The 19,091-nt window shown below is 53.5% G+C and overlaps 3 protein-coding genes across 3 annotated transcripts in view; 2 read left to right on the top strand and 1 right to left on the bottom strand.

Moving 5' to 3' along the window:
• LOC135405264 (zinc finger protein 883-like) overlaps positions 1 to 19,091 on the top strand; it is a 127,708-nt gene that overhangs the window by 16,017 nt on the left and 92,600 nt on the right. The gene's annotated exons all lie outside the window — the stretch shown is intronic.
• On the top strand, positions 4,590 to 5,558 carry LOC135404533 (olfactory receptor 14A16-like). The gene has a single exon (XM_064639273.1). The coding sequence runs from the start codon at positions 4,590 to 4,592 to the stop codon at positions 5,556 to 5,558; it is 969 nt and encodes a 322-aa protein (XP_064495343.1).
• LOC135404532 (olfactory receptor 14J1-like) lies at positions 10,953 to 12,183 on the bottom strand. Its single transcript, XM_064639272.1, has one exon. The coding sequence runs from the start codon at positions 11,910 to 11,912 to the stop codon at positions 10,953 to 10,955; it is 960 nt and encodes a 319-aa protein (XP_064495342.1). The 5' UTR covers positions 11,913 to 12,183.

The raw sequence follows: 19,091 nt of genomic DNA, 5'->3' as shown, positions 1-19,091 counted from the left end.
CACTGCAGAGCGTCATGGAGACAAAGGGACCCCGGGACACTGTGGACCTCAAGAAATCAAGGGCCCATATTGGCACTGTGGAACCTCATGGAATCAAGGAGACATTCTTATGCTGCAGGGTATTATTGAGAACAAGTGAACATTGTGACACTGTGGAACCTGATGGAGTCAAGGGGCCTTTGTGACATGCGGGGCCTCATGGAACCGAAGGAACCCTGAGACATTTTAGGACCTTGTGGAATCAAGGGACCACTGTCACCCTGCAGAGCCTTATAGAGCTAAATGGACCCTGGGAAATTGTGGAACGATGGAATCAAGGGGCCACTCTGACACTGAAGAACCGCATTCAACCAGAGGAACCCTGGGACACTGTGGAACCTTATGGAATTACTAGGCCACTGTGACACTGCAGGGCCTCATGGAAACAAAGGATTCCTGGGACACTGTGGAATCTCATGGAACCAAGGGGACACTGTGATATGTGGGGCCTCCTAGAACCAAAGGAGTCCTGAGACATTTTGCAAACCCATGGAATCAAGGGTCCATTATCACACTGCAGAGCCTTACGAAGCCAAATGGACCCTGTGACTCTGTGGAACCTCATGGAATCTAGTGGCCATTCCCACACTGTAAAACCTCAAGGATACTCTCAGGTTCCCATTATTAAAAGACGCCTCTGCCCAAATTCAGCTGCAAAGGAGATCCTGTGCCAAAGTCAGCAGTCCAGCTTTGATTTAACAGTAAATAGGAGGGAGAGAAAGAAAGAAATAGAAAGAGAGAGAGAGAGAAGAAGGGGGCAGTGGGAAGCCAGTGAGAGAGAGACAGAGATGAAGTAAATGTATCACACCATGGAGATCCCTGAGGCTCCCGCCGGTCCTTCTTCACCCTGCTCTGCTCGGTGGAGGGTCCCCAAGTTGTTCTTCTGGGCTATCACTTTTATACAGCCCAAGCCCCGGGTATTCAGGGGGGTAGATGCTGTTCCCACAGCTTGGGCTGGCACGTCTACAAGGACTTGCTTCCTTTCCCACAGCTTGCCACAGTGGGAGTTTTGCCCAGTGTGCTTCCAGTCTGCAGGTGGGAATCTTTGTCTGGATGGGTTCCCCAGACCTGCCTTACCAGCCCTGGCTTCCTGTTGGGGCTGTCTGCTCTTTCCCACACTCTGCACAGTGCAATTCTGTCCTGGGGGCTACTTCCAAAGCTTCACCTCCCTTTAGGCCTTGGAATTAAAGGCCTTCCTGTTTGCCACCAGTGCTTATGGGTTGTGGTGCCTTATGGGATTTTCCTGTATTGACAGTGTTTTGAGACAGTTCATTGTGCCCTTCAAGTCCTTACATGGGCACACACACCCCCCACTCTCAGCAGTGTCTGGCCCTCCAAAGAACACAAGCCCTGATGATTTGTAGCTCCCACTCCAGTGGTTGGCACTTGGACCTCCCTCCATACCCAGAGCTCAGAGCTCCCTTCTGCCAGAAAGTTTAAAGATATTGTGTCTCATTCTGCCAAGACAACCCTTGGAAAACAGTGTCCCTCTGTCTTTCCTGAGATAAGAGCACTCTATTGTCATCTTCCAAAACCTTGGAGAGGTCCCAGAGATCTCCCAGGAAGGAATTTGGGGCCTCAAGCACATGACCCGTATATAGAGGCTGAGGACTCAGGGGTCAGTGGTGTGAAGATTGAGGACAGTAGAGGAGTAGCCTGAGAGGTCTGGAAGGGGGGTGTCAGAGCTGGTGGAGCTTTTCTTCCTGTCAGAAAACAGCCTAAGAAAGAACTAGTGCCACCAAGGGCAGCTGGGGTGGCCTAGACTGGTGACAAGAAGTCAGAAATTTCCCTCCAAGGTCAATATTGTGGTGCAATATGTCACAAAGAAGGAGTCTGGATGAGCCCAAGGCTTTGTGTGTGCAGGAAGAGCCAGGGAGGACGCAGAGATGTCAGTGCAGGAAGGTGCCAGCCAGGTGGGGCAGCCGGGGGGATGACGACAGCCTGCAGGGAAAGGGGCAGGGCATGGACACCATAGGACAGCCTGGGCTGGAGAGGAGACAGGGAGGGGGAGAAGCTGAAAGGCCCTGACACAGCCACCTTCTGCAGGCCTTTGGTCAGGGCTGCTGTCTGTGCCCCTGATGCCAGGAGGAGGGGAGTGCCCCTTGCAGCCCTGGGGCCTCATGGCCTCCTTGTCCCTGCTCAGCAGCCTGGCAGGTGCCACCCCATGGTCCTGCCCTTGGCATTGCACATCCCACATCCCAGTGCCCCAGGAAGAGCCCTGAGGAATGAGGCAGGGACAGGATCTGCCTTCCCAGGGGCTGGAGGCCAGGGCTTAACCCGTTGGATTAGGGAAACAAGTGAAAGTTTATTCCGCATTAGAGCCACCTTTCCCTTTTTTGTCTATCCTTGTCATCACTGTCTGCAGATTTCTGCTCTAACTGGAGTCTAGGGACGCTTTCACAGTCATGTCCTTCAGTGGGACCCATTAACAGTACAAGAAACTTCAGTATTTCAAACTCATTTTTACTTCTTGAGAACTTGTTTGAACTTACTCTCAGGGACTGAGTCTCATGTAAACAACGCCAATCCCCTGAGGGTCATGAAATGCCTGGAGCTGTTGCTGTGCTGCTGAGCTGGGCCGGGCTCCTGGCACACAGGGAGCTCCTGGCAAGCAAGAAGAACTTCAAAGAAGCAGCTCTGCTGGTGAGCAGCTCCTCTGCCCAGCCCAGCAGGGCTGAGGGCCCTGCCTGCAGCACCGAGGGCACAAAAGCAAGGCAGAGAGAGGTTACACACAGCCTGGGCTGGGAGGGAAGTCAATAGGAAGATCCACTGGAGGGCGAATCTTTCCAGGCTTCCTCACGGTAAGTCAGCATGAAGGGCAATGTGTCTGCTGTTGGTGCAAAGATCTCCTAACGCTGGCACATCCCACTCCCTGCTGCACCATTCCAGGCACATCCCAGCAGGGTTCCCTTCTCCCAGGGATGGCTGTAGGGTTGTGAAGCCGGGCTGTGCCACCCAGGCTGCCCCAAGCTGTCCTGCAGAGCAGGGTCCTGCAGCCCAGGGCTGTGCCGGGGCAGGAGCTCTGCCACTGCCAGGGGCAGCTCTCAGCCGGGCTGGGGAGCTCCCTCAGGGCTGGGCAGAGGCTGGGGGTGGAAAGAGCAAAGCCTGCCAGGGCAGGGCAGGTTTCTTCTTCTATCAAGTTAGAGTTTCATGGGGCAGGGCTGCTCACAGAACCAGAGCACCCCAGGATATTTTCCAGGGGATACTTCAAGGGGAACATCCAAGGAGGGATTTCTCTCAAGCTCTCAAGCCACATGCCTGGTGGTTTGAGTTCTAGAGGGAACTCTGAGGAGCTGCCCAGAGCTGAGAACAACTTGCTGGCACTGCTGGTGTCTGGGAGGTGGCCCAGCTGGCTCAGGGTGATGCTGCCTCGAGTGCCCAGTGGGCTCTGCCCTGGCCTCTCCCAGCTGGACCCTCCCTCTGCATTTCCTTGGTTCTCAGCTTGCCCCTGGTCCTGAAGTTGTTCCCTCCTTCTCTCAGTCAGGCTTACTGGGGAGGGGAGTTCAAGCTACACAGTCCAACACTGACCCTGGGATTCCCCTATGGCAGGTGTGTCCCTGGGAATGAGACATTCCAGTTGTCCTCTGCCCTGTGGGATGTGGGCAGTGAAGTCTGTGGGCCTGGGTAAGGAGCTCTTTTTCCCTCAATCAGACCCCGTCATTAGGACACTTGGCTCTTTTTTGAGGTGTCCTTCTAAGGTGGGAGCTGCCCTCGAGAATGCAAATCATCCTCCCAGCAGAGCTGTGTTCTCTGAAAGCCCCAGTGGAGAGTTGCAGTGATGCTGTGCCCATGCCAGGAGATGCTGTTGGGTTGGGGAGATGAGCCACAGGTGTCCTTGGCTCCAAGTGGGGTGCTGAGCCCTTGAGACAGGCTGAGACACTGAGGAGTGTGGGATGGATTCCTCTGCTCTCAACAGTGTCTGGTGGCCTTTCAGACCAAAATGGGAGTATGATCGGTCTCCATCTCAGGAAGGAGCAAAGCCAGGGCAGTTGGGAACAAGAGAGAAGGACAGAGCAGCTCCTCTCACTCTGCACTAAGCCCCAGACAATCCTCCTGCCTGGCAGGACCTGCTCTGTTCTCCCTGAGTGCATCAGAAGTGCTGAGGGGTTCTGACATACAGGAACACTCCTTGGGAGAGATGAGGGGAGTCTAAAAAAAACATACCCAAGCTTCTGAAACTGCCTTCTGCTCTCGGGGTTCTTCTTGGAGTGCAGATGCTGACAAGCCCTTTTGCACTGGGAGCAGTTCCATCTGACACAGCTGAACACCGGGATGGGCCCCTGTGCCCACCATGCCCATGACCCCACGGGTGCAGAGCAGGGCTGACCCCTCACAGCCAGTTGGCAGAGGGTCTGCTCCTCACGGAAGATGTAGTGAGCCGCGAGCAGGGCTCCAGCCCTGGAGCTGAAGGAGAGACTCCTAGAAAAGGAAAACCAATGGAGCAGCAAGAGGGGTGTTGGAAAGAGGTTTTGAATTTTCTCAAAATGTTCTGCCCTAACTTGTCACTGTTATTTCCTCCTTGAACAGTGCCCCACATCTAGAGGCAACAAATGTCCAACAGCAGCTCCCTCACCCACTTCCTCCTCCTGGCATTGGCAGACAGGAGGGAGCTGCAGCTCCTGCACTTCTGGCTCTTCCTGGCCATCTCCCTGGCTGCCCTCCTGGCCAACGGCCTCATCCTCAGCGCCGTAGCCTGTGACCAACACCTGCACACCCCCATGGGCTTCTTCCTGCTCAACCTCTCCCTCACAGACCTGGGCTGCATCTGCACCACTGTCCCCAAAGCCATGCACAATTCCCTCCAGAACACCACAACCATCTCCTACATGGGATGTGCTGCACAGCTCTTTTTCTTTTTCTTCTTCATCTCAGCAGAGTTTTCCCTCCTCACCATCATGTGCTACGACCGCTATGTTGCCATCTGCAAACCCCTGCACTACGGGACCCTCCTGGGCAGCAGAGCTTGTGCCCACATGGCAGCAGCTGCCTGGGCCACTGGGTTTTTCAATTCTCTGCTGCACACAGCCAGTACATTTTCCCTGCCCCTGTGCCAGGGCAATGCCCTGGGCCAGTTCTTCTGTGAAATCCCACACATCCTCAAGCTCTCCTGCTCACACTCAGGCTACCTCAGGGAAATTGGGCTTATTGTGATTAGTGCCTGTTTAGGGTTTGGTTGTTTCATTTTCATTGTTTTCTCCTATGTGCAGATCTTCAGGGCTGTGCTGAGGATCCCCTCTCAACAGGGACGGCACAAAGCCTTTTCCACGTGCCTCCCTCACCTGGCTGTGGTCTCCCTGTCCCTCAGCACTGGCACAGTTGAACACCTGAAGCCCCTTTCTATTTCCTCCCCATCTCTAGATCTGATTGTGTCAGTTCTGTACTCGGTGGTGCCTCCAGCACTGAACCCTCTCATCTACAGCCTCAGGAACCAGGAGCTCAAGGATGCCCTGAAGAAACTCATAACTGGGTGTTTTTCAGAAGCAATAAACTCTCCTTCTGCATGTTATGGACCTCATTAAAGGCCAGTTGTGTTCTGTGCTTCATTAACACCCACCATATCTTCCCTATTTTTTGCTCCTGGTAGGGGTGTTACTTTTGTGATAATTTGTTCACACCAAAAAATCCTTATAAATGCATATATAAAGATATATATATATATATATAAACACCATTTTCAATTCAGTGTAAGCCTTTCTAGCCTGGCCTAGAAGCTGTACAAATTAGGACTTGTACTCACTGTCTGCTTAAACCAAATAAAGAACACTGCATTGACTTGTTTGCCTGACATCTTTCCTCTCTGACTTCTCTGCAGCTGCAGAGTCAGTGCCTCTGTGCAGAGCTGGGCCAGAAAAGAGTCCCAGAAGAGCAGCACTGCCAGGGAGCAGCAGCCCTTCTCCTGAGTGGCCTCCCCTCCCTTCCCTTCCACGCTGTCCTGCAGAGCCCTGTGTTGTTGGAGGCCTCAGTGCTCTGGCAGTCGGTCCCAGTCCTGCTGCAGGACTGTCCAGGGACTGCAGGCAGGGACAGCCACGGGCACTGCTGGCACAGAGCTGACCTCTGCAGCAGCACTGCCATCCTGCAGGGGCATCTCCTCAGACCAGGGCCTCAAAGCTTCCATCTGCTTTCCACTTTGCTCTCCAGGATGTGCCCAACACAACGCCCTGCAGAGGAAAACAGCAGTGACCAGCACAAGGGTGGGAGTGCTCAGGGTGGGGGCACCCAGCAGTGCCCTGGCACAGCCAGCGCCGCTCCCAGCACTGGCCTCTCACCCCAGGCCATTGGGCTTGTTCTTCCCTCCGAGGAGGGACATCAAATGACCAGCTCAGGAGTCCATGTTTGCACTGCATGCACAAGACATGCCCATGTGTCACGGCTTGGGGCTGGGGGGTGGAAGGCTTAGACAAAGTTGATGGCAGAAGCCGTCTCGTTGAGCTACGAGGGGCACAAAGGACCCCCTTGCTTTTTAAATTCCTTCTCGAGAGGACCCTGGCTGTGGCTGGATCCAATCTCAGGCTCAGAGTTTGATTTCAATTGAAGGAATTCTAGAGGTGTGATGTAATCACTTTCTCCTGCAGGTTTTAGTGATGGCAAATCAGAAATATTTCTATAAAATGAATTATTTATTATGACAAATGAGCAGAAAATTGATCGGACAAATCAAGAGACAAAAGACCTTAAACAGAATTACTTACTGCACAGTATAAAAGCAAAAACTCCTAGCAGTATAGTGTAAGATAGGACAGTGCAGTCTGTCAAAGTCATTCTATTAAAGCAATTGGATCAAAGCCAGCAAAAAGAAACAATCCTGAAGCAGAGATTGGGGTAACTTGTCACACAACGACAGGGGGTGATTCTTTTTCTTCCACCCAACCACTGAGGAATGACCATGAAGAGCTGTCCCTGCTTCATGGGAGAAGCTCCACACACTTCAAGGAAGTCTGTGGAAGAATCTGCTCCATGACAGTTGGACGGGGCTTTTATAGTTATCAAGGGTTTGACTGCCAGACATATTTGCAGGCCAGGGAGCAGCTTCTCTGTCAAATCCTGCCTTGGAAAGCAAGATGTGTGTTTGAAGTTTCATGAAGCATTTTGGGTTTAGCATAATTCAACATTAAAAACAGCACCTTGACATCAGCAGTAACTCATCACAGTGTGCATTGTTTGCATTCTCTGACCATTGTTTAGGTATTGTCAGAGCAGAGCATCCTGCCAGAAATGGGCCCTTGATTCCATGAGGTTCCAAAAACTCTGAGAACTCCTTTGGTTCCATGAGGCCCTGCAGTGTCACAATGGCCCATTGATTCCAGGATGTTCCAAAATATCCCAGGGTTCCCTTGGCTCCAAGAGGCTCCCCCGTGTCCCACCGGCCCCTGGATTCCAGGAGGCCCTGCAGTGTCCCAATGGCCACTCGGTTCCAGGAGCCACAGCGGCTGCCGCCGGCGTCTGTGCCCGGAGCCGCCGCTCCCACGGGGCTGCCGCACTCACCGCCGGGGTTGCCGCTCGCGCAGCCGCCGCTCTGCCCCGGCTGCACCGGGACCCGGCACCGCCTCGGGCCTGCGCTGCCGCCTCAGCGGCCACAGGGACACAGGGATGGGGGACCTTTGCTCTGCCACTGAGGGGGCCTGGCTTTGTTCTGCTGGGGTCTGGGCTTTAGGAAAATTGCTGTTCATTTTCATGCTCCACTGGAACACCTCCTGAATTCCAAAGGTTTCCTAATCCAGGGGGAGGGGTTTCTATGGCATCGGAGGTGTTGCCCCTCGGGACACATTGTCAATAAACCATCCAGCTGACTGGGATGGGTGTAAGAGCTGGGGAACACAGGATAATCAGTCATCCCATGAAAACCTTGGAATATTCCCTGCCTGAATCATAACCAAAATGGAACTGTTCGGATGGAATTTCCAAATACTGTGGAAACTCCAGTCATTCCTGACACCAGGATGGAAATTCAGCAGATAACTAAAGCCAGTCACCTTGGGAGCCCACAACCAGCGGGGCTGAGGGAGGCCCTGGCAGCTCCCCAGCACCTCCCTCTCAGTGGGACACCTCTGGCAGCCTCTCCCAGCTCGGGAACCCTCCAGTTTGCAACACTCCAAAGACCCTCGCTGGTGCCCAGGACAACTCTGACCCCCCTCAACAAACACTCCTCCAGCTGTGACCCTTGTCTGGTGGGAAACACAAAGGGATTTGTGGGAGTGTTTCCCTGACAACAAGGAGAATTTGGGAGAGGGACCTTTACCCACCCAGCTATTGATGTGTCCACACATCTCTGCCTGGGTGTGGGTGTGAATTGACTGTGGTGTGAAGGTTGTTATTGTGAATCTATAATTCAGTCACTGTTAAAATTGCAGCAAATGCTATTTAATCACTTGAAAACTGCTCAATTGGTCAATGATTAAGTGCTACTCATGTCTTTTGCCCCCTTGTCTTTGTTTCTATATCCTTTGCACCCTGATCCTCTTGCATCCCAAGGCTCTGTGTAAATCATTCCTTTACATAAATATATATGTATTTTTTGTGACGTCCACTTTAAAATCTTCCTCCTTAGCAAAACTACAAAACAACTCCAATTTTTTGTTGACATCTTGAAGACAATTAAAGGAATGAAAATAATTTGTTTTTCCGTGTTTTAATGAGTCCCACAGTGTGTTTGGAGTTGCATCAGCTGTCAGTCCAAGATGGGCCATGTCAGAACTGGTGAGGTTGGGGGGTGAGGAGCAAGGTTGATCATACATGGTCAGTGTGGATCTCCTGAGGAGACACTCAGCATCAAGATCACTTGGAGAACACCTCTGTCACCTCTTCTTTGAACTACAAAATATCCATCATTGAATTAAAAAAAAAAGTAAAAACTTTGAAGACTTGTTTTGAAATTGCCTTGAAGACAATTAAAGGAAAACAAAGAGATCCTGAGGGATTTCTGGAATTTAATGAGCCCCACGGTGTGTTTGCAGCCCAGCCCATGATCCTGAGGTACTGAGAGAAGATTGAAGCAGCTGCTGAAGAAGTCAGAAGCCAAACTCCAAGTGCCTTGAAGCATTGCTGGGCCCCACTGAGGGCAGGCCCTGACAAAGCCTCCCCAGGGACTCCTTGGAGCAGCTCCTTGGAGGCCAGGAGTGCAGGCAGACAAAGGCTCTGGGCAGGCCCCTGCAATGCTGAGCAAAGCCTGCCTTGGTTTTGTGGAGCACAAAGGCCAAGGCCTGAGCCCCAGGCCCTGGCCCAGCAGATCCTGTCCCTCCCGGCTGGCTCAGGGCTGTTTGGGGGGCACTGGGATGGGAGGGGGAGGAACAACAAAGGCCCAAAACTGGGCAACCCCTGCCAGGCTCCTGAGGGAGGGGCGAGGCAGAAACCAAGGGCAGAACCTGCCAGGCAAGTTGCTTGTGGTGGCCTGAGTGGCAGAGGCAGCTGCCAGAGGCAAGGGGACAAAGGCCTGGGTGCCTTTGGGCCTTGCAGCCCTGCCAGAGCCCTTGGCCATCTCTCCTGCAGGCTGTCCTGCCCTGGCCCTGCTGCTGCTCTGGCCTTGCAGGCTGCACACACCCCTCCTGCTTTCCCACCCCCCTCCCAGCAGCATTTCTAGACCCTCCCTGATGTCTCTGCACCAGCTCTGGCTGTTCCCTGGAACACAAAGCCATGGGCTGATCCTGACTCCCTCTGGGTGAGCTCTTGCAGCACAAGGGTCCCTATTGAGTGATATTTCTTTTTCCTCACCTTCAGTCTGAACTTTCAATGCTACTCTTTGTGGAGATTTCATTGTGTTTCTAAAACAGAGAAAAGCTCCATCCTGTCAAATCTCCTCTAGACCCTTTCCAGTTCTGGACACACAACATCCTCTTCTATTCCCTCCCACAGGGTTTCTGCAATCCCTGCCTTGTCCTTCCAAAACCTGGGAATGGCTGCAGGAGGACTTGCCCTATCCCCTTCCCTGCTGAGCCTTAGCAGTCTGGAACTCTGCCAACCCTCCTTGCTGCCCTGTTTGCAGACTGGTTCCATGTCTGCCTTTCCCAAGGCCCCAGGAAGCTCTGGAATGGCTCTGGCCTTTCCAAGTGTTTGTGAGAGGTCTCCCAGTGACACTGCCCAGCCTTCTCAATAGCCAGGAGGGCTGTGCTGGGCAAGGAGGAGGAGGCTGCAGAAAACAGTGGCACTGGGGAGGGGAGAGGAGCAGCTGGAGAGACCTTGTGCCTGCCCACGCTGGGCAGAAGCTGCCCCAGGATGGCAGCTCTGAAGCACTCACAGGATGTCCATGTGAACAGGAGGGGAAGAGTGGATCTAAAATTGAAACCTGGAAAGCAGAGAGCAGGAGTGTCATGGTGACACTGCAGGAGAGTTCCATCCCTGGAGCAAGGTCACAGAAGAAGTGACCCAGTACATGCAGTGCCCTCAGAAGATGCCACAGCATCCTGGAGATGCTGTAAGGGAGCCCAGCTCTGCTTCACAAGTTCCCAGGGCCTGTCCCTGCCTGTGCTCCAAGGGCTTCCAGCCCCCAGGACTGTGCTCAGAGAGCACTCAGGCCTTACAGCGAGAAAGGGGCTCAGGAGGACAGTGTGGAAGTGGCAAGAGAGCAGCTCTGGAAAGACCAAGTACTGCTGATCCCTGGCATTGCTGCTGGGCTGGGATTATTGTCCCCTTCCTGTTTGCAAATACATCCTGTCCTGCAGTGTGCTGTCCTTTAGGAACATCAGAGCAGAAGAGTCTTGGACAAAGAAGACACTGCAGGGTCTTTTATTTTGTTTAAATAATCAGAATACAATTCATCATTTATACATCTCTGGGTCAAATTCAATGGGTAGACACTAAATTAGAAGGCAGATGCATAATAATATTTAATTGCAGAGAAAAATATTACAAGGATAACCCAATGACCTTCACGAAAAACCTGAGCAAGAAGGCTGGTCCATTAAGGAGTCCCATTCTGAATGCTATGCATCAGAACACAGGCACTTTATTGCTCCTGAAAAGCATCCAGTCATCGTTTTCCTCAGGGCATCCTTGAGTTCCTGGTTCCTCAGACTGAAGATGAAGGGGTTCAGTGCTTGAGGCACCACAGAGTATAGAACTGACAGGGCCACATCAAGGGATGGGGAGGAGATGAAGGGGGGCTTGAGATTGGAAAATATGCCAGTGCTGACAAACAAGGAGACCACGACCAGGTGAGGGAGGCACGTGGAAAAGGCTTTGTGCCGTCCCTGTTGAGAGGGGATCCTCAGCACAGCCCTGAAGATCTGCACATAGGAGAACACAATGAAAATGAAACAACCAAACACTAAACAGGCAGTAACCCCAATGAGCCCAATTTCCCTGAGGTAGCCTGAGTGTGAGCAGGAGAGCTTGAGGATGTGTGGGATTTCACAGAAGAACTGGCCCAGGGCATTGCCCTGGCACAGGGGCAGGGAAAATGTATTGGCTGTGTGCAGCAGAGCATCGAGAAACGCAGTGGCCCAGGCAGCTGCTGCCATGTGGGCACAAGCTCTGCTGCCCAGGAGGGTCCCGTAGTGCAGGGGTTTGCAGATGGCAACGTAGCGGTCGTAGCACATGATGGTGAGGAGGAAATACTCTGCTAACATGAAGAACAGAAAGAAAAAGAGCTGTGCAGCACATCCCATGTAGGAAATGGTTGTGGTGTCCCAGAGGGAATTGTCCATGGCTTTGGGGACAGTGGTGCAGATGCAGCCCAGGTCTGTGAGGGAGAGGTTGAGCAGGAGGAAGTACATGGGGGTGTGCAGGTGGTGGTCACAGGCTACAGCGCTGAGGATGAGGCCGTTGGCCAGGAGGGCAGCCAGGGAGATGCCCAGGAAGAGCCAGAAGTGCAGGAGCTGCAGCTCCCTCCTGTCTGCGAATGCCAGGAGGAGGAACTGGGGCATGGAGCTGCTGTTGGACATTTGCTGCCTCAGGTTATTGTTTTCTGTTGAGGAGAAAAAAGGCAGAACTGAATTAGGCCAGACTCAATCAGCAAAACATCTTGCATGTCTCATAGCAATTCAGCATTCAGGGCCTCTTTTCAGGAAGATATCTCTGCATCCCTCTCCCTGAGCTCTGGGTTTTGCTGGCTGAAGGGGGCACTGAGAGCAGGGACCCTGGAATGGGCTCCCAAGGAATCCTTCTTGCTGTGCAGTGAGAGGCAACTTGGAGCACAGGGTGACCTCCAATTAAATGCACTTGTGATGCATCAAAGTATTTCCAGAACTGCTGGTCACAGTTTGCCCAAGGGCAGAACAGAGGGAGGGGATTTGGGGGACTTGATTTTGTTCCAGTTCCTCTTGCCAGGAGTGAGTTTGGATGGTTGAAATCTCTGACATTTCTCATGTGCTCCAAGTGAAATCTTGTGAGTCCTGAGAGGCAAAGGGGTGGTCTCTTGGTGCAGAGACAAGAGCTGGCCATCTTTGCTGTTCACAGCTGCCCCTGGCTGGCAGCTTGGAGCTGAAAGGGGATGGCCCTTAGGAATTCCCTGCAAAAAGAAACAAGGCACTTCTGGGATCAGAGGAATCCTGGTTCAAAGAGCACATTGACAGAATCCTTGCCTCTCCTCAGGATGCCTGATTAGGATCTCATCTCTATCCTCCCAGACTGCCACACACAGGGATCATTGCAGCTCCCAAGTACAGCTGCCCAGAGCGTTTCCATGGATTTAGCACTGAGGAGTTTTCTCCGTGGAGATCCTGTGCAGCACAGAGATCCTATGGCAGAGCTGTGCCCTTCTGGAGGGCACCTGCAGCCCTGCAGGACACCCAGGCAAACAGCTGAATCCCCTGAAGGTGCCTGGAGGGCACTTGGGCACTTGGCTCCCACAGACACATCCCCACAGCAGCACCCAAAGGGTTTGTGTCTGGACAGGAATCTGCCACCCCCAACCCCCACACTGGCTCAGAAAACCCAATGGTGAGAACAAGGAGAGCCCAGGCAGCAGGGGATGGCAGTGAAATGCCACAATGCTGCTGCCAAGGGAGGAGGGACACAGAGAGACAGCTGGAAATCAGGGCCCTGTCCTTGCCTGGGCTCTGGCTGCTGCAGGGCAATGCACAGCCCAGCCCCCGTGGGCCTGAGGGCACAGGCTCTGCTTAGGCTGGGAAAGGAGCCCAGGCAGGAGCTGCTCAGGGAAGGGGTCTGTGCCACAGGGACAGCAGGGAGGGGCCCCCATCCCCCTGCCCAGCCCTTGTGGCAGCAGCTGCCTCTCCCTGCCTGCCTGTCTCTGGGTGAGGAGCTGTTCCTGCCAGCAGCCCCTGCCTGTGCCCAGCTCAGCTCCCTGCCAGTGCTGCCAGAGCCATCCCCACCCCAGTGCCCAGGGGCAGCTGTGCCTGGGCAGGGGCTGCAGAGCAGATCCCAGACAGCCTGTGGTGGCTGGGAAGGGGGAGGTGTTCTGGGGGGATGTGCTTCCTGAGAAGGGCCCCTGGAAATGGAGGAGGTGGAGCTGAAGCTGTGAGGAGCCCTGAGCCTGCAGCTGAAGGGCCCTGCCCAGCCCTGCCCTGCCCTGAGGGGTCACTCCTTCCACCCACCCCTTCTCCCTGCAGGGCCGTGGCAGCTCCTTGGCCGGGCTGAGAGCTGACCCTGGCAGGCAGCAGAGTCCCTGCCCCAGCACACAGAGCCCTGGGGCAGGACCCTGCTCTGCACCACAGCCCTGGGCACCCCTGGCTGCACCCCCACCTTCCCACCCCACAGCCAGCCCTGCCACAGGGAACCTTCTGGCCCTGGGCCTCTGATGGGGCAGCAGCAAGTCCTGCTCTGCAGCAGCTTCTCCTGCTGCACCCCAGCAAATGCAGCAGAGCCATCCTGACAGCTCCTGCCACTGCTGCCATTTGGCAGCTGGGAGAGGCACTTGCAGGAACTCACCTGCACTGCTCTGCAGCCACAGCCTGACCGTGGCAAAGGGCTGGCAAGGTTCCTGCCCTGAGCAGCTCTGCCCTGTCCTCCCACCCCAGGATCCCTTGAACCTCCTGCTCCCTTCTCCTCTCTGCCCTTGCTGCCTGCAGCTCCTGCCCTGCTCTGCCATATGGCCACTTCCTCTGCACTGCAGCAACTGGGAGAGTCCTGCTGAAAGATCCTAGAACCTGTGGGATGTGGCAGCTTTAGGAGATGCCTCCAGGAAGGGAAGTTGAACTTTCCTACAGCCAGAGAATTCTTGCTTCAAATCCTGGGAAGGTTTCTCCTGTAGCGAGAGCTCAGTCACCTCCCAGCCCAGGCTGCCTCTCATCTCTGCCTTCTCTCCTGTGCCCTGGGTTCTGCAGGCAGTGCCCTCAGCCCTGCTGGGCTGTGCAGAGGAGCTGCTCACCAGCAGAGCTGTCTCTTTGAAGCTCCTCTTGGTTGTCAGGAGCTCCCTGTGTGCCAGGAGCCCAGCCCAGCTCAGCAGCACAGCAACAGCCCCAGGCATTTCATGACCCTCAGGGGATGTTGATGTTGTTTACATGAGACTCAGTCCCTGAGAGTAAGTTCAAACAACTTTTCAAGAAGTCAAAGTGAGATGGAAACACTTAAGTTTCTTGTAGTGCTAATGAGTCTCACTGAGGGGCACAACTGAGAACATGTCCCCAGGTTCCAGTTAGAGCGGAAAACTGCAGACAGTGATGACAAGGATGGACAAGCAAGGGAAAGGTGGCTCTGATGCTGAGGAAAACTGGACTTGTTTTCTTAATCCAAAGGGCCAAGGCCTGAACCCCAGCCCCTGGGAAGGCAGATCCTGTCCCTGCCTCATTCCTCTGGGCTCTTCCCGGGGCACTGGGATGTGGGATGTGCAATGCCAAGGGCAGGACCATGGGGTGGCACCTGCCAGGCTGCTGAGCAGGGACAAGGAGGCCATGAGGCCCCAGGGCTGCAAGGGGCACTCCCCTCCTCCTGGCATCAGGGGCACAGACAGCAGCCATGGCCAAAGGCCTGCAGAAGGTGGCTGTGTCAGGGCCTTTCAGCTTCTCCCCATCCCTGTCTCCTCTCCAGCCCAGGCTGTCCTACGGTGTCCATGCCCTGCCCCTTTCCCTGCAGGCTGTCGTCATCCCCCCGGCTGCCCCACCTGGCTGGCACCTTCCTGCACTGACATCTCTGCGTCCTCCCTGGTTCTTCCTGCACACACAAAGCCTTGGGCTCATCCAGACTCCTTCTTTGTGACATATTGCACCACAACAGTGACCTTGGAGGGAAATTTCTGACTTCTTGTCACCAGTCTAAGCCACCCCAGCTGCCCTTGGTGGCACTAGTTCTTTCTTAGGCTGTTTTCTGACAGGAAGAAAAGCTCCACCAGCTCTGACACTCCCCTTCCAGACCTCTCAGGCTACTCCTCTACTGTCCTCAATCTTCGCACCACTGACCCCTGAGTCCTCAGCCTCTATATACGGGTCATGTGCTTGAGGCCCCAAATTCCTTCCTGGGAGATCTCTTGGACCTCTCCAAGGTTTTGGAAGATGACAATAGAGTGCTCTTATCCCAGGAAACACAGAGGGACATTTTGTTCAAAGGTTTGTCTTGGCAGAATGAGGCACAATATCTTTAACCTTCCTGGCACAAGGGAGTTCTGAGCTCTGGGTATGGAGGGAGGTCCAAGTGCCAACCACTGGAGTGGGAACTACAAATCCTCAGGTCTTGTGTTCTTTGGAGGGCCAGACACTGCTGAGACTGCTGTGTGTGTGTGCACATGGAAGGACCTGAAGGGCACAATGAACTGTCTCAAAACACTGTAAAAGCAGGAAAATCCCATAAGGCGCCACAACACATAAGCACTGGTGGCAAACAGGAAGACCTTTAATTCCAAGGCCTAAAGGGAGGTGAAGCTTTGGAAGTAGCCCCCAGGACAGAATTGCACTGTGCAGACTGGGGGAAAGAGCAGACAGCCCCAATAGGAAGCCAGGGCTGGTAAGGCAGGTCTGGGGAACCCATCCAGACAAAGATTCCCACCTGCAGACTGGAAGCACACCGGGCAAAACTCCCACCGTGGCAAGTTTTGGGAAAGGAAGCAAGTCCTGGTAGATGTGCCAGCCCAAGCTGTGGGAACAGCATCTACCCCCCTGAATACCCGGGGCTTGGGCTGTATAAAAGTGATAGCCCAGAAGCACAACTTGGGGACCCTCCACCGAGCAGAGCAGGGTGAAGAAGGGCCGGTGGGAGCCTCAGGGATCTCCATGGTGTGATACATTTACTTCATCTCTGTCTCTCTCTCACTGGCTTCCCACCACTCTCTTCTTCTCTCTTTCTGTTTCTTTCTCTCCCTCCTATTTACTGTTAAATCAAAGCTGGACTGCTGACTTTGGCACATGGTCTCCTTTGCAGCTGAATTTGGGCAGAGCCGTCTTTTCATAATGGGAACCTGACAGTATCCATGAGGTTTTACAGTGTGGGAATGGCCACTGGATTCCATGAGGTTCCACAGAGTCACAGGGTCCATTTGGCTTCGTAAGGCTCTGTAGTGTGATAATGAACCCTTGATTCCATGGGTTTGCAAAATGTCTCAGGACTCCTTTGGTTCTAGGAGGCCCCACATATCACAGTGTCCCCTTGGTTCCATGAGATTCCACAGTGTCCCAGGAATCCTTTGGTTCCATGAGCCCTGCAGTGTCACAGTGGCCTTTGAATCCCTGAGGTTCCTCAGTGTCACAGTGGCCCCCTGATTCTATGAGGTCCTGAAATGTCTCAGGGCTCCCTTAGTTCCATGAGACCCTTCATGGTACAATGAACCCTTGGTTCCATGAGGTTCCACAGTGTCCCAGGATTCCTTTGATTTCATGAGGCCCTGGAGCACCACAATGGCCCCTTGATTCCATGAGTTTCCGCAGTCTCCAAGGGTTACTTTGGTTCCATGAGGCCTTGCAGTATCCCAATGGCCTCTTAATTCCATGAGTTTTCACACTGTCACAATACTCCCTTGATTCCATGAGTTTCCGCAGTGTCCCAGGGTTCCTTTGGCTCCAGAAGGCCCTGCAGTGTCACAATGGCCCCTTTACTCCAGGAGGTTCCACAGTGTCCTTGCTGGAACACACATGGCTGCAATGTTGTCACCCCTGCAGAGCTGCCTCCAGCTCTGGGCTCCAGCACAGGAAGGACATGGACCTGTTGGAGTGAGTGCAGAGGGGAACAGCAAGGTGATCAGAGGGATGGAGCAGCTCTGCTGTGAGGAAAGGCTGAGAGAATTGGGATTGTTGAGGCTGGAGAAGAGAAGGCTTTGGGGTGACCTAATTATGGCCTTGCAGTGCCTGAAGGGAGCCAACCAGAAAGATGGAGAGAGACTATTTACAAGTGTCTGGAGTGACAGGACAAGGGGAATGGCTTCACACTGAGAAAGAGAAGGGTTAGATGGGATATTAGGAAGAATTTCTGGACTGTGATGGTAGTGAGATCCTGGCACAGGTTGCTCAGAGAAGTTCTGGCTGCCCCATCCCTGGAAGTGTTCAAGGCCAGGTTGGATGGGGCTCTGAGCTCTGAGTCTAGTGGAAGGTGTCCCTGCCCATGGCAGGGGGTTGGACTGAGATGCTCTTTAAGGTCCCTTCCCACCCAAACCATTCCATGATTCTGTGACTGGTGGGGGATGTGGTGGTAAGAACTGTCTTGGGCACAGAGACCTCAAAATGGGAGTTTTCCATTTTGAGTGAAGGAAGGAGGGGCAGCAGAACTGACAGCCTGGACTGCTGGTGGTCAGACTTTGGTCTGTTTGGGAGACTGACTGATCTGGGTGTGAGTGTGGATGTGCTGGAGGGCAGGAAGGCTCTGCAGAGTGATCTGGACAGGCTGGATCAATAAGGCCAAGTGTCAGGGCCTGCCCAGGTCCCAACAACCCCCTGGAACGCTCCAGGCTGGGGGCAGAGGGGCTGGAGAGCTGCTCAGCAGGAAGGGACTTGGGGGTGCTGCTTGACAGCGGCTGGATATGAGGCAGAGTGTGCCCAGGGGGGCAAGAAGGCCAAGGGCATCGTGGCCTTTGTGGAGAAGAGTGTGGCCAGCAGGAGCAGAGAACTGATTGCCCCTGTGTGCTGGGCACTGGGGAGGCCCCACCTGGAGTGCTGTGTCCAGTTCTGGGCCCTCAGTGCCAAAAGGCCCTTGAGGGGCTGGAGCGTGTCCAGAGAAGGGAACGGAGCTGGGGAAGGCTCTGGAAAACATGTCTGCTGAGGGACGGCTGAGGGAACTGGGATTGTTGAGTGTGGAGAAGGGGAGGCTCAGGGGAGACCTCATTGCTCTCTGCAATGACCTGAAAGGAGGTTTTAGTGGGTGTGGGTGTTGGTCTCTTCTGCAAAGCCTTTAGTGACAGGAAGAGAGAAAACGGCCTTAAGGTGCATCAGGTGAGGCTTAGATTAGATATTCAAAAACACTTTTTCCCCTGAGAGAGTGCTCAGGCATTGAAACAAGTAGCCCAGGGAGGTGGTGGAGTCTCTGGAAGCATTCAGGTGGCATCTGGAGGTAGAGCTTTGGGATGGGGTTTAGGGGTGATTCTGGTGGTGCTGGGTTGACAGTTGGACTAGAAGATCTGGAAGGTCTCTTCCAACGTTGATGATTCTGTGATTCTCTGACCTGTCATCCCTGTTTGCGGGTTTGTGCTCTAACAGGATCCTGGGGATGTTTTCTCTGTTGGGTCCACAGAGATTGTTTTGTGTGAGCTTTTTTCCTCTACGATCAAAACAAGGAGTAATTAATGATAAATCCAGGAGATGGCTTTCAAGGAATAACTTGGTCCAGTTTGTCCAACTGTGTACAAACAGGAGAGGAAAATCTGAAATATTAGAAGCATTAGTTTTTTACCTCATTAGCAGGATATCCAGGGGTGCACCAAATGCCTGCCAGTGAGAAGCACAAGAGACCAGTAGACAGTGACAATATTGTTCTAATGTTAATGTCACTGGAGCACAGAGTGAGATCACATCTGAGTTATGTTTCTTTAATTAGTGATTGGGAATAAAGAGAAATCACATTGTTGATGACACTTTAGGATTTATTTCACACTCTTAACACTAATGTATTTTGCAGCTGGACTTTGAATAAGGTTCCATGGTATATTGCAAATTTCTATCTTAAGTTAACAGTCTACTTCTTCCCAAAGAAATTCTCAGCAGCTAACACCCTTTCATCATCTGGCTCTTTCCCTGATGGCTTGAGCTTGT

The sequence above is a fragment of the Pseudopipra pipra genome, chromosome W (assembly GCF_036250125.1).
Source record: "Pseudopipra pipra isolate bDixPip1 chromosome W, bDixPip1.hap1, whole genome shotgun sequence".
Lineage (NCBI taxonomy): Eukaryota > Metazoa > Chordata > Aves > Passeriformes > Pipridae > Pseudopipra > Pseudopipra pipra.
This window is presented reverse-complemented; position numbering and strand designations above follow the sequence as displayed.